This window comes from Stegodyphus dumicola, chromosome 4 (genome assembly GCF_044657685.1).
Source record: "Stegodyphus dumicola isolate Sdum_Otavi_A_Nest chromosome 4, ASM4465768v1".
NCBI classification, from domain to species: Eukaryota; Metazoa; Arthropoda; class Arachnida; order Araneae; family Eresidae; genus Stegodyphus; species Stegodyphus dumicola.
Genome location: NC_140771.1, coordinates 225,781,047 through 225,795,964, shown reverse-complemented (window position 1 = coordinate 225,795,964; position 14,918 = coordinate 225,781,047). Strand labels below are relative to the sequence as shown.

At 32.8% G+C, this 14,918-nt stretch overlaps 1 protein-coding gene across 2 annotated transcripts; it reads left to right on the top strand.

Moving 5' to 3' along the window:
• The first annotated feature begins 5,467 nt into the window (after positions 1-5,467).
• LOC146997833 (uncharacterized) lies at positions 5,468-13,721 on the top strand. Of its 2 annotated transcripts, none has more exons than XM_035353843.2 (2): positions 5,468-5,658; positions 11,385-13,721. In XM_035353843.2, exon 2 carries the CDS (start codon positions 11,387-11,389, stop codon positions 11,924-11,926), a length of 540 nt encoding a protein of 179 aa, XP_035209734.1. In that variant the 5' UTR covers positions 5,468-5,658; positions 11,385-11,386; the 3' UTR covers positions 11,927-13,721. The 2 variants fall into 2 exon arrangements, with proteins under 2 accessions (XP_035209734.1, XP_085672177.1); XM_085816051.1 differs by lacking the exon at positions 5,468-5,658 and adding an exon at positions 6,973-7,098.
• Positions 13,722-14,918: the final 1,197 nt, after the last annotated feature.

The following is a 14,918-nucleotide window of genomic DNA, read 5'->3' as shown; positions in this document are numbered from 1 at the left end:
GTTATGATCCATAACATAGAGAACAAAAACAAACTCTAAAAAATAAAAAAAGTCAGTTCCAAAAAAAAGTTATTCCTTGTACAGAAAGAAAACCATGATACATGCTGCGGAAAGGTAGGGTTGCGCAAATCGTCCCACCGCTAAGTCGTACCTTTCAAATATCAGGTGTAATATCACACCAACTGGGCCTCCTCCAGGAAAACGAGTTACCTTCAGTCAGTCATATTGTTTCACATGTGTAATATTTGTGAGATGACCGCAAAGGGAACATGATTCAGTGTCTAAAATGCGAAGGATGGGTACACGACTTATGTGGCTGGAGTTGACAAGAAAATGAAAAAATATCTTTGTGATCATTGTTGTAATTAATTGTGTAAGAAAATTAATTGACAAACAGAAAGTTTTATTATAATTGCCTAATTTTAAACGTAGTATGACTTAAACTATACGGGGTACGACTCAGAAAACTGGCTGTCTAAGTCGTATTAAGTTCGTGTTCATAAATTTTACTAATTTTATCCAAGAAAATAGATTTTATGGTATTTCATTGTAATAAATATCAGCAGCGACAACACAAGATATTATTACCAAGCAGAATTTTTATTGTTTTTATAGATCCTATGATTTATACCTATTTTTTCTTAGGGGACACGATCCACGCAACCGTACCCTACTTAGCTCCTGTTAAGGTTCTCAATAAATTGCTGCGTTATGCTTCCAAGAAAAGTTATATGTAATGAAAAACTTTAATTGACTTGTTCAAATCTTTTGAGTCAAATTAGAAAGATATTTATGAACGTGAGGGAGGAACGATCTAATAATAATAAAAACATTCATCAGAGTATAAAATTGCAAATAATAATAATCATCTTTCTTGTGAACTAAAATGGTTAAAGTTAATACTAGAAAATCCCAAGAAATTAAGTTGTGTGCCTATTGTGTCCTTCCTCACCGAAGAGCAGTAATCGATAAAAATATTTATGATCTAAATAGGTGCAAAGACTAATTAATTATTCAACTCAACTGTCGATTAAAAGTTCTTCGAGGACTTAATGGTGTACGTAGGTTTTCTGGCTCTTTCATTAAGAATTTAAATATGCATTATGTGTGAAATGAGTGTTATTTTAATATTTCATGTAAACACAATGAGCACATTTTCGAAGACTTTGCAATTCCACTGCCAATTAAAACACGATTTTATGATAGCTTTGTATTGATTTTAATGATGGTTATCGTCTTCTTGTAAACTATATGATCCAATAAAATTTATCGAATAATGATTCTCTATTTTTTTCGGGGGGGGGGGGTGCATCATACAATTAACTGATAGAAAATTCGAAATAATTTACTTCTTAAGAGCATGACGCAGATTTAAAATTCGCTATGCAACTATAGAATGATTATATTTTAGCTTTGCATTTTTAATTTTCGTAATAAGCAATATAAGCGAAAACTCAACATAAAATTAAATCATAAATTTATAAATTTATTTATGCTTCAGAATTTTTCAAGTCTCTGTGATGAAAATTAATCTTTTAATTATTCAAACACAGATGTTAGCTTAAAAAAAAAATAATAAAATAAGAAACCGTAACCAGCAAATCGGAATAATGTCACAATTTCGATGTAATACAGCTTGCATAAATTAATTGGAAACTAAGTTTTCAATAAAATTCATTTGGTCTGAAATAATAATAAACTATTTTTTTATTTCCCTATGCTATGAAATGGGGAATATGAAATTCTTTTTAAAAAAACTGGGGAGACATTAGGTATCTTTTGAAAGCAGGCAAGGTAAAAATTAGCAAACGCCTTCGCGGGGAATCGAACCAACGTGCAGAACCACTACACCACGAAGGCACGCTAGGAAGGTGGGAGAAATACCTTATATACTCCCCCTTTTGAAGGATGACTGGGGTTTATAGGGGACCCAATCGCCAAATCCTGGGTGTGGAGAGTCATCATCCACAACCCTTTTAGATCGGGCGCCACTGTAGAGACATTAGGATTTAATTTTCGAATAAGAGAGGTGAAAAATTAGCAACAACTTCGCCGGGAATCGAACCTCTGGAATACCGGCCCAGCGCGCAGACCACTACACCACGAAGGCGGGAGAAATACCTTATAAAACACTTTACGTCAAAAAATTGGATTAAGTAAATAACGTATATTTTCATTTGGATAAAAGAGTAGAATGCAAAAGAGAAAGCTAGGCACGGAAAAAGTACAGATGGATCTGATGAAATACCAACTATTGGGTTGCTGCAGGTGAAATGGCCGCTGAATGACGTCAGGTTTCTACTGCTTGCGGAAAAAAAACACGCGCTGATGTTTAGGCAATTTTTTTTTTTTTTTTTTTTTTTTTTTTTTTTTCGTGTAACAATGTGGGCGATGCAGTTACAGAATTCATTTCGTTCAATAAGCATTAAACTTTGAACACTACCGACATTTAATCAATCATGCCACCCAATCAGCAAGGTACCTTCAAAAGTTAACCTGTTAAAACTGGGAAATTCTGCAGCCGGCGCAGTATTTCCCACTTTGAACACTGAAACCATTCAGTTTGCACCGAATGCTTTATTAATATAAGAAAAAAAAATTAATAAAGTATTTGGTGGAGAAGCAACTCGATGAGGCGTCTATTCGTTGTTGGTCTACAAGTTTCCCTCAGGGGATTTGAGGCTGCAATATAAATTACATTGCTATCGTCTTTCCTCCGTTGATTGGAATAAATTAAGAGATTTAATCGAATCATATCCATGGTAAACTGTATGAGAGATCATTCAGACACAAAAATAAGCATTTTCCCACTATTTCAAGCTACTTTATAATTATCGTATCAGTAAAGTGCCTTATAAACTTACTGAAGAAAAGAAAGCACGGAGTTTAGAAAAAGTAAAAAAGAAAGTTTCTTGCACTGAATTGTGACTCTGGATGAGAAACGGATATTCTACAACTGCTTACTTTCGCCAGACTGATTGTGAAAGAGAAATGAGAAATGTCTCCGAAAGCACTTTTGCATCCAAATAAAATGCTGTTTTGTTTTATTAAGATCTTTTGCTGATGTTATTCTACTCATTCCTTCCATGAAGTGAAACGATAAATATAGCTCCATATTGTACAGATATGAGGCAAATGCAAGACAAATTGTGCCTTGATCAATCAGTACTTGTGAAGAGACATGGTGTCCTATTGCTTCAAGATAACGCCTAACCACATAAGAAATTCACCCTTTATTTTCTATTTCTTTTGACATTTCCTCCTCAGATTACCATTTTTTTCCGGTACCTGAGCGCCATATTTTAGCCAAGAAGTGGTTAAGTATCAATTTTTCAAGCAGTGGAAAACTTCATCCCTGCCTGTTCCGGAGGTAATCGTTTTTACAAACGTGGTATGAAATGACTTGCTGTTCTTTTCATTCCCTTCCTTTTCAGTCGTCCTTATAATCGAACATTTCATTTGGAAAACAGCTCAATACACCAGCAGATGCAAAATTGACTTGTGTTCTTTTGCTGAGCGAAATTCTGAAAATTAAAAGATACGAGGTACATTACAAAGTAACAGATTAGGAATTACAGAAACTAATAGGATTTTCTTTTGTTTACGATTGCAATGTTAGAGGGCTGTACATTAGATAATATGACGTTGTAATAATCGAGATGTACGTGTCCGATTTCTAATCTCCTTTCATACTTTGAAACTTAAAGTATTAACTCATTACCACTTTATTTATTAAATAGTAATATACATTATTCCTTCCTTATTTTGATTTTTTTTAAATGTATTACACGAAATCTTAAATTTTCTCCTAATTTTACAGAAAACAGACTTACATTTTTTTAAGATGAAAACCCTGCCATAAAGGGCAGTTTCATAAAGTGCATGTTGCTTCCCATCAAATTTGTTGAAATTATATTAATAAATAGAAGACAACATTATATATATTCGAAATTTGGCTACAGTATTTGTATATCAATATTGCTACGAATGCATATGAAATAATGAAATTCATATAATACAAAATTAAAATGCTCTAGTTTTTAGTCTGAATTGAAATTCTTTTCAGATAAAATTTACAAACAGGTTACTTGGAAATTCATAATTCAGTTTTGTTTGGTTAATCAATGGTTGAATTATTCATAATGCAGCATTATGCATAAGTCAACCATTGATTCGTCTTAGTGCTGATAAAGATTGACTGTAACAGAGTTGATGCAGATACTTTCAAAATTACTGTATCTAAGTTCCACTCTTAATGTTACAATTACTGCTGGTACTTATATAAGACATAAATCCCCGTTAAGTTTTATTTCTGGGAAAAATTCATGATATTTAACTCAAATAATTCGCAAAGACCAAGGTTAAATTTATTTAACAAAAGTTCTCAAAAATTAGAAGTAGAAAATTTATTTGCATTCAGAAACTTCGTAAACTGGAAAGTGAATCAAATGATTATGGCCAAATTTTGCATTGTGGCTATTTAGATTATATGATTGATACATTTTACAGAAAAAAATGCGAAATTTAAAATTTTAGGCACGCGCTATAAGTTAAAATTTCTACAGCCTATTTAGTCAATCAAACACATACCAGTTCTTCATATTAGCAAACTTACCCGTCTGTTTTAAGAACTGTGTACAGGTAGTGTTACAGACAGATACACATTTAAATTTTAAACGAAAATTTATAATCAAAAATGTATAAATAAATAAATAAATAAAAGATCCAGAATTATTAGAATTTATACTTTTGCCTTGTACAAACACGCATATAAATTTGCGATCATTAGATGAACTACATCTTCATAATTTTATTTGTCTTTGAGAAATTATAGAATTAATTAAGAGGTTATATAATTAATAATAATGAGACGTAATTTGTATTCTTCTTATGTTAATTTTGAATCCTTGCGATATCTAGCAATAAAAAATGGCAATTCCATAATCGGAAGAAACATATATTTTATTGATCAATTTATCTTAAAATTTATCTAAATTTATCTTAAAATGTAAAAATTGTTTTAAAAAGCTTTTAACAACACATTAGAAAAGTAAGAATCATAAAAAATAATAAATAAGTAAGTAAATAAAAATATTTTACGACTTAATTTTTTTGCAGGTTGTATTATTGTGTGTTTAGAAATTACAGAAAATGGGTTACTTTTATATTGGCTCAAAATGTTTATTATTCTCGAATATTTTAAAAATTCGAGGTCAGTCTTGTAAACTTGCCATAAAAATAACTCTGAATCAGGTTAGTATGAGTGACCTTGAAAGAAATAAGCTATAAAAGCGTACATACAAAGAATTAGAATGGGCCGGGGGGGAGTATTTACACTTGAATCCATGTGACTAAAAATAGATAACAAGCGACCACAAGATATAGATAACAAGCAACTTGGTATCATAATAATGCAAGTCCTGATTCGAAGCGACCATGCGTAGGCGCATGTGTTACGTATAATTTACACCAGCCAATAGGAGCCAAGCATGATCATAGCAGGTACAGACATGACTCGTTTGGCTACAAATTCGTCAAACGTGGTAACTCAGCGGTTGGTGAAGTTTGTGATATTTTGTGATCTTCAAACGATTTTTGAAGAGTTGCTTTAACAGAGCCTTCATAGTCTCATTTGCATCATTCGTTAGTGGTGGCAAGGTAAGTTTTATTGTATACTGTCTTAATATTTCAAGGTATCCTTAAATACTTTTTTATTATTATTATTTTCTCTTTTTTATTATTATTATCCCATATTATTTCAGTTGTATTCTGATTTAAAATGGTTGCTTATAGTGACCTGAAATGATTTAGCGCAATATAGTAAGATAGTTTCAAAATTATATTTTGTGACCAACGTATCTTTTCCTTGTTGAGCAATATCTGTAGTCAAATATTTCACATCTAAAGTAATTCTTACATTACATTACAAGATCGGTTTTCTTTCATTTATCAGTCACACAGCTCAAATTGCCAGCCGTGCGCGGAGTATAAAATTCGTAATTTATCTGCCATCTTTGCTTACATTTTAGTAGTAATTGTGTAAATTATCAGTTATAGTAAATTGAATCATTAAAAGTAGTATATATATTTCCTAGTAAGATTAGTAACGCTTACACGATTAAAATAACTAATAAAATCTGTTTCCAACGCATTATATCATGGTACTTCAGCAACATAATTGCTTTTATTTATTTATATATATATATTTTATTGTGATTCCATTAAAAGGAAGTAGCCATAGAACAACCATAGATTTACTATCAAAATAGCCAAAGCCAAAATATAGTACAAAAAAAAAATTTGCTGTTGTATTATTTCATCGTAATGTAATGCCACGTGGTAAATTTTGTACTTATTTAATAAAACGAAGACTTTATTATTTAAGATGCAGCTGTGCATTGATTTATGTGTATCGCTAGCATATAAGGCTCGCAGTGAATATTTCATTCAAATGGCAGTACTTTTGTTTGCCAAGAAGTGAAATCCGTGAAATGAAAATGATAAATAGCTCCAAAACATTCCTTCGAAGTAGTTTAAAAAATTGCTTTCCACGTGGCATGCGATCTTTTATTTATGCTTGGTATCATAATAATGCATTACTTATCACTGTAAAACAAAGTGAAAAAAAAGGTGTACTTATAATATTTCGTAAGAAGCTTTATTATCATTTATATCATTAATTACAAATAATAGGAAAAAAATGTTTTAACACTATGTATTTGCATAGAATTTTCCTCGGCTGAAGTGCACATTATAATAAGTGGGCTGAAGTCGCCCACTTATTTGTTTGGCGCTTTTTACAAGAGTAAGAAGAATTGGATTTTTGTCAATTTTCTTTGACCTTTTTAAGTGAAAATAGGTTAATGTGTACATGGATAAAGTCAAAGGAATGCGCAATGCCATTTTTGTGCAATTCTAGGATTTTTTTTCAGTGAAAATAGGTCGATGTGTACATGTACACCGAGTATGTGCAATTCTTAAAAACGCGCCAAGCAGTGGGCGATTTTGCACTTTTCCCTTTTTCTCTTGTACTTGTATCTCTACATCAACGTCTTCATCAAAACTAAAGTTCAGCAACAAGATATGACTTGGCAATAGGTATGTTTTACCGAATTTCATGCTTTCTTTATTACATATATAATTTTATTTAATAGAAACATGTCCTTTTTCCCAGTCCGTTTGGATGTATATATTTTTATGAAATACGGGTGAAAAAAAAAGTTCAACTCTAAATGCAATTGAGCAAAAATCGTTTTTTAAGCAGACGTTGATTTTTTAAAAATAGTTTCTGCTTTTTTTTTTTTTCCTTTTATTTTTATCCCAAATGGGCTATTAGTCAGATTTTTCGTCGTCGATAAACGTCGAATCACTTTTCAAATTGTTGCCGCCAAATAATATTGCGGTATATTATCTTTAGAGAAATCAAATGATCTAGGATCTGCAGGTACATATGTATGTTCTCGCGCTGTAAAAAAAGGCAGTACCTAAAACCATTAAATTTTGAATAATGTTGTACTTCACCCGAGCATATGCACCTGCAAGCCCAAATTTTGAATTTCGAATTTTATGTTAACTATTTTGTAAAACTTTAATCGATTTTTGATTGACAAAAGCGGGCAGTGGCAACACTGTACAGAATAAGAAATTTTTATTTACAGTGCCTGAGACTGTCCGAAATTCTAAAGATATGCTGTTTTTAAATATTTTGTTATTTTGCAGTTGAATTGAATTTTATGTGGCGTGAGTGCGAAGAACGTTGTATTTAATAAATAAAGTTAACATAAAAAATGTTAATAATGGAAAGACGAAATAAAAATCAAAAACTTTTCAGGTTTTATGTCATACCCAAAGGGACTTTTTTTAACGTTTTGTGTGTTACCTTTATTGATTAAATATCATGTTTTTCTCACTTAAACCACATAAAATTAAATTCATCAGCAATATCACAAACAACATAGCTTTAGAATTTCCGACAAACAGTCTCGCGCGCTTGAAATAAATTTTATTTTTTCGTACAGTGTTGCTATTGCTCGCAGAGTCGTAGCTAGGGTTTTCAGCGCCCAGGATCAACTGAAGATTTCGCGCCCCCTACTGCTTGTCAAGAATGGAAAACATTTAATTATAAAATGTCGTAACATCAATTTGGCGCCCCTTGGATTCTGCGCCCGGGAACAGATGTCCCCCCTTGCCCCCTCTAGCTACGCCCCTGATTGCTCGCTTTCGTTTCGTGAAGTCGCCGAGTTTGTTAATCAAAAATTACTTAAAGTTTTGCAAAATATGAAATAAATGATAAAACTAATTCAAAATTCAGGATTACGTTATTCAACATTTGAAGTCTGGTACCGTCGTTTTTTCACAATGCGAAAAACATACATACATGCATGTTCTTTATTATTTAATTTCTTTAAATATAATACAAAACAATAATGCTTTTGGCAACAATTTAAACTGTGATTCACCGTTTATAGTGAAACGCCACATAATGCCGTTTTCAGAACAACAGCTCTTCTGAGCTATCGCCCCTTTAGTCTAAAAATATGAAAGAGCTCAGATTTTAACTGTCGCTCAAAAGGGTTTGTTAAGGTTTTCTTTTTTACAGTTTGTCACTGATTCTCTCAGTCTTCTAGTAACCCATCTTTTTAGCTTTATTATTGAGCATAATTTTCACTAACGCTATATACACTTCAATAGCAAAATTACAAACATTTTCAAAGCTTCATGTGTTAAGAATTTCCGATGAAGTGTTGGTATACATTTTTCCATTTTTTTGTTCAGTCTTTTCTCAGTTTATCATATCAATGCACTGCTTTCTTAGTAACAGAGCTTGCAAAACATTTTTTTCTTTTTATTATTAATGTTTTGAGTGTTAAATTTATTAATTAAATATCATGTTTTTCGCTCTTACGCCACATTCGCTTCTGTAAGGAGGTGTTGCCCAAACCCACTTACCCAGACAAGCCCACAGAAGGCAAGATCACTTCCTTACCTATCTCCCCCCTCCTTTTTTTCAGTTTTAGTAAAGTGAAAAAAAATCGCCCATGCCTTTCGTGCAACAACTTTAAAATCTCGATTAATATCTACCTTTTCGAATCATTTTCTTCAACCCTCTAGAACGAACGAGTAAAAGGTAATAACTTACATCCATTTTTCAAAGAAAAGTCTAACCCCTCCAAAGATGCTATGCAAAACTTCAATCAATGTTTCCAGTCTCTTTCCCATAAACGAAACACGTGTATAGTGCTGAAGTGTTGAAAGTTAAGGGGGAATACGTGGCTGTCCGCTGACCTATGACCCGCAGAGGGTGATGGGGGGGGGGAAATCACCTGCTTTTAGACTAACTTTTAAGAAATGTAAAGAATTCAAGAGAAAACTGTGTTTAAATGGTAATATAAGAATTCACTCACTAAGAATTAGTACACAAATATTAAATTCATTATGAATTAGTATTAAATTCATTATGCTCTGTGAATTAACACACAACACTAATATATCTGAATTTTCATTAATTGCAACTAAAAACCCAAACTGACTGTAGTGTTTCCTAAAAATTTTAGAAATTTTAAAAAAAAAAAAAAAAAAATGTTCCACGCAAAGAAAAGTTTGAGAAACATGATTAAACTATTATATTTTATAGAAGCTGTTCACGCATTTTTTAGACGATGTATATTGTATTCACAAAACTAAATTACATAAAATTATTGTGTTTTAAATGTTCTATTTGTTACATCCCTTATTCTGAACTATCTTTCGACACCGCAATTTCCAGGATAATAATGCCTTTTGAAACGGGAGAAAAGCCATTCTATCCCATTCCTCCCGAACAGCTTTCCAGAGTCCTGTTAAGGTTTTGGGACAACGTTTGGATAATGCAGTTTTTAAAAGTCCGAAAGCACAAAAATCCATAGGTGACACATCGGGAGATTTAGTAGTGATATCAGTGAAGGGTATGGCCTTGATACCAGTTTTTTGTTCCATTTCTTTTAGGAAATTTACAGTGGATTTAGATGTGTGACCGCTAGCTTTGTCCTGATAAGAGTCTCACAGATTGATGGCACTGTGGGTAAAGCGATGGTATTTCATTCAGAAAAATTGGCGATAAAATATGTTCCTGATAGTATTTGGAGTTAATCTTGACATTTTTTTTTGCACTCTCTTTATTTTTAACTTGCCATGATAAAAGAAAAACCAGCAACAACCATGAATTCCTTAGAAAAACTTTCTTTCAATCCTTTGAACCATGTACTTAAATTTTTTTCTCCCCTTTTATGATAATAAATGGCTCTTGTTTTGTTACAATCATTTAAATACACCCATGTTTCATCTATTGTGACAATTGTTTTCCATTTTTCTTTGGATAAGTGTTTCTCATAGAATTCTGCAGCGTGTCCTGCGTTGAGCGATATGCTTTGGAAGAAGACGATGCACATTGCGTTTTTTCGCTTTCTTAAGATTTAAATCAACGTTTATCATTTTGCTTGCAGTAGACACCGAGCATTTTAATGATTTTGCAACTGTCCTTTGACTAGGGGGATTTTCTTTTAACATTAAACAACGTACCTTTGCAATAGTCGAAGATGTCCGTTTTTTCCTTGGATACTTGTTTGGAATTTTTGTTCCACTTGAGGCTCCAATTTGACGTTTTTTTCCTTTCTTGTTGATGATATTACCTATCGACGCTTTAGATATCACAAAACCATGACTCTCACATCGTTTTTGGATAACGGAGTATGCATATTTCTCTTCGGAAAGAGCGTAAATGTAGCCTTCGAACCACTGCTTTGTTAAATTCGCCATTTTGAATAAAAACGAAACTTTCAAGCCACGGACGATAATTTTGACTTAAAAACATAGTACAATTGCAGTTACTTCTTTTGCAACAAACGATTTTTTATTACCGCTTACCAAAATCGTCTAAAAAATGTGCGAACAGCCTCTGTACTATGATCCTTGTCCTATATCTTCAAAAGACTATTATTCAATTCTGTTTATAGTAAAAATCGTTTGGCTCGTAAATTCCCATCTTCCGAATGTTACAATACTTTTATAACTTTTGTGCATTTAATAAAATTATTGCTTAAACTCGTAATATTTAAAAATTAAAAGCAAATATTGAATGTGTAAGTCTTATATCTTTTAAACTGTTTGAAGATTTGTTTGATCAAGTTGAGCAATTAATATGTTTGTTTTTCGCAGCGTGCTACCTGAATAATATTATAATTTGCTATGTCGTTTTAAGTAACAATTTTAGAAAAATATTATTGAACATTAAAAATGCCTTTCATCATTACATTTGTGAATGGTAAAAAGTGTAGTCAAAATATTTCTTATATGCAAAGCAGAAAGTTTTTCAATGGCATGTTTTAATTTCGTGTTTTATTTTACAGTGATGGATAAAAAACAAGGAGCTCCTAAGGACCACAATGTACCAACTCGTGAAACAGAGCATCCGTGGATTCATGCTCATGTTCCCAACAGGAATAATCAGAAAATTCATAAAGTTGGAAAATGGCTTTTGTTTCATGATATACAAAAGAAGTGCAGGACAACAGGTCTTACAGATCATGATCGTGCTTGGCAGCACATGGAATCCCTGGTGTTAAATAATTATCAGAATACAGGTATTATAGGCGCTAAAGCTTCCACAGCTTGGGCAGGTGACAGATACTGCACTTCAAATAGTACAACTGGAGTAATTTGTTGTTATGTTGGTGATTATACAAACAAATTAGAAGTCAAAAGAGCGGCTGACGCAATTCGCCAGGTCATCCATCTTTCGTCTCCCATATATTTTAAAACAGATGAAGCAACATGGGCTGGTCAGTACAATCATCTAGGAAACAAAAACGTATCTATGTACATGCATACACCTTATAATGATCTGTTTGAAAGAGACGAATTCGGAAAATGGAGAAAATTAAACTTATAAGATTTAAAAACTGATGTAATGTTTCTGTTATTATACTATACATAAGAAGAGTCAGAAAGATTGTGGAATTAAGTAGCTTTTGAATGGCTGGCGGTAGTGTCATGGTTTTAAGTCGCTGAGTATGATTTCATACGATGATAGTTTTGGTCTCGTAACATGTTTTCATATTAAAAAAACATAAACATAGTTTTACACAAAAATCCAATTAACAAGTCATTCCTTTACCTAATAAAGAACCTTACATTAAGGAAAGTTCAACAATTAAGGCAAATCGGTTGCCAGAAATTTGGCAAGAACCCACTTTTTCTAATGAAACAAATGGAGGGGGGTATGTCGATTCTAAGTTTATGAAAAAATTATATATTATTAGATAAAATTTCTGTACTTATTTAGTACAGGTTTTGTGGCGTAAAGAATTTCCTTCGAAGCATACGAAACTAAAATTATTGGCTTCTCGTGCCCCCTTGATTCGGCTATATTTATGATAATATCCTATAGCAGTGGTCTTAAACTCAAATTTTATGCAAACCCAATAAACTATCTGAAAGTAGCTGACACGCCAGAATTTTTATATAAAACAAAATTAAATTTCAAACTAAATTTTATATTTTACCTACCAAATATTTACTAAAACAAACAATAATAACATTATTGGAAAAAAAAAAGTATTTATTTTCTCTGTGTAAGAAATTTGTTGGTTACATTTTGTAATTCAACATATTAATAGCTATAATTCCACGTATACAAAGGTACTAGCTAAATATTAAATTTTCGGACTGGCATATATTTCAAATAATTTTAATTTGTTTAATTAACTCCCAATAACTTTCTTTCAATATAAATTAAAAATTAACAAATTATGAAAAATTTCCAGATTTTCAAACAAAACTTGAGATAAATTTATATGTTAAATTTTACTTTGACACATGCAGAAATAGTAGATTTATTGTGCCAACGCTAGTTTTGAATTCAATTAAATTGTAATGACTGCTGTCTGTGCCGTCTTAACAGCACTGTGGGCCTCTGGGCAAACCATGTATCCTGGAGGCCCTAGAATAGCCCCACAAAGAAATAAAATATAAATGGATTAGAATGGAGACCCGGGTAGAGCATAAGAGTCTCACGCTCTAAGACAGCCCTGACTGGTGTAATGTATGAGAGTGCTTTTCTGGTCTCCAAATGAACAGTATATTACAATCCATTTGCAATGAATTTATGCTAAATCTATATGAACTACGTATGTCAATAGCAAATGAACAGTTGAAATATATTTGGTGACCACCGCCTTGCATTACAAGTATAGCAATTTTAATTAAAACCTGTATTAATCTATAAGCCTACTTTATGTAATTCGTTACACAACCATTACATAATGAAAAAGACTTTGATTCATATTGCTTAAATTCGACACTTTTAAATCAAAGTGTTTATGAAGGTGAACCAGAAACAATGCAAAATAATAATAGCAATCGTTGATGTAATGCAGAAATAACATTTCTTAAAATAAAATTGATTAAAATTACAGCAGGCTTTTTTTCCCAGATCTGTGTTAAAACTATTGAAACAGCCCAGAACATAATGCTGTACAAGCGTGGTTTTCTTTCTGTGGAGAGAAGTAACTGTCAGAAATATCTATGCTTCATTATAGCTACAAGGAAAGTAATTATGGAAATAATGACATAGACCAATTTCTCATTGCTTTTGTTTATAAAGACTGAAATATACAGTAACATGCAAAATTGGGTAAGAGGGTTTCTCTTCTCTTTTTTTTTTTTTTTTTTTTTTTTGAGTAATATGTAACAATTGGCATAAAAAGCAAGAGAAATCAAAATGTTTTGACTTCGTAAGAACTTGATTTTGCCAGATTTGTTTTGTTATCGCTACTTTGGCACCTTTTTGATTTCCCGAGATTCCAACATCCATCGTAGTATCTATCATTAAACAAGTTTTAGGGATTAAAATAATTCTTCCTGGTATGCCCTCTTAGAATTCTTCCTATTATGAGTATATAAATGCCTTTTAAAAATAGTATGCGTCGAATATATATTTCTATTATATGCTGTTTAATTGAATTCATTTATTCTATGAATGTGTTATTTTTATTACAGATAAGTTTCATTTTTTCTGTTAATGTGTTGGTTTTATTTGTTTTATATGAATATATTGTTACGAAATGTAAAGGCACGGTAAGATAGCTTCCCCGCAAAGCAGTTTTAGGGTTGCCATAAAATGGCAAGGGAAGGCAGGGTTGCCACATTTGACGAGAAATTGCCCATTTGGCGACAAAATTGGCGATATACCATGGACGATTGGAGAATCTTCTGGAACGAATTCTTACCGGTTTAGTCCAGAATGTTCCCGAACACAAGCCGAAAGCTATATAAACCGTGCTGGGCTGCAGTCAGCAAGTGTGCTTCATCGAGAGGAAGTGCGTCTCTCATCGAAAGTGTGTGTGCCTCGTCTAGCGAGTCAATCCATGCGGAGTCGATCAAGTTGACAGCCGGGCAGCGAGTGCCGAGTGGGTCGTCGAGTCCACTGAAGGAGTCTGTTACTGTATCGCGGTTAGTGCATCGTCGAGAGAGCGTGTTGAGCTCCGGGAAAGACTGAACCGAAGAGTCAGGAGCTGTGCTCGTGTGTCGTCGAGTGCATCGCGAGTTGTAGCGTGGAGAGTCTCGAGATTACGTGGAGTTCCGAGAACGACCAAGCAGAGTCGGGAGCTGTACTCCGGAAAGCAGAGTCGGCTGCTTTGCAGGAAGCTGTCTCCACCGTGATAGCTTGATAACCTGAAGGCTGTGTCGCTGATCGTGTTTATAGGAGTTCATCGACGAGTGTAAAACGTGTTTTGGAACTGTCTTGACAATACTGGCAAATAAAATGTGTTTCCATACTTCATAAAGTGCCGTCGTTATTCACTCCAAATCTACACGAACCCCGTACGAACGTGAAGGAAGAAAATAACGTAACAACTGGTGTCAGAAAAGAAAAACGTAAC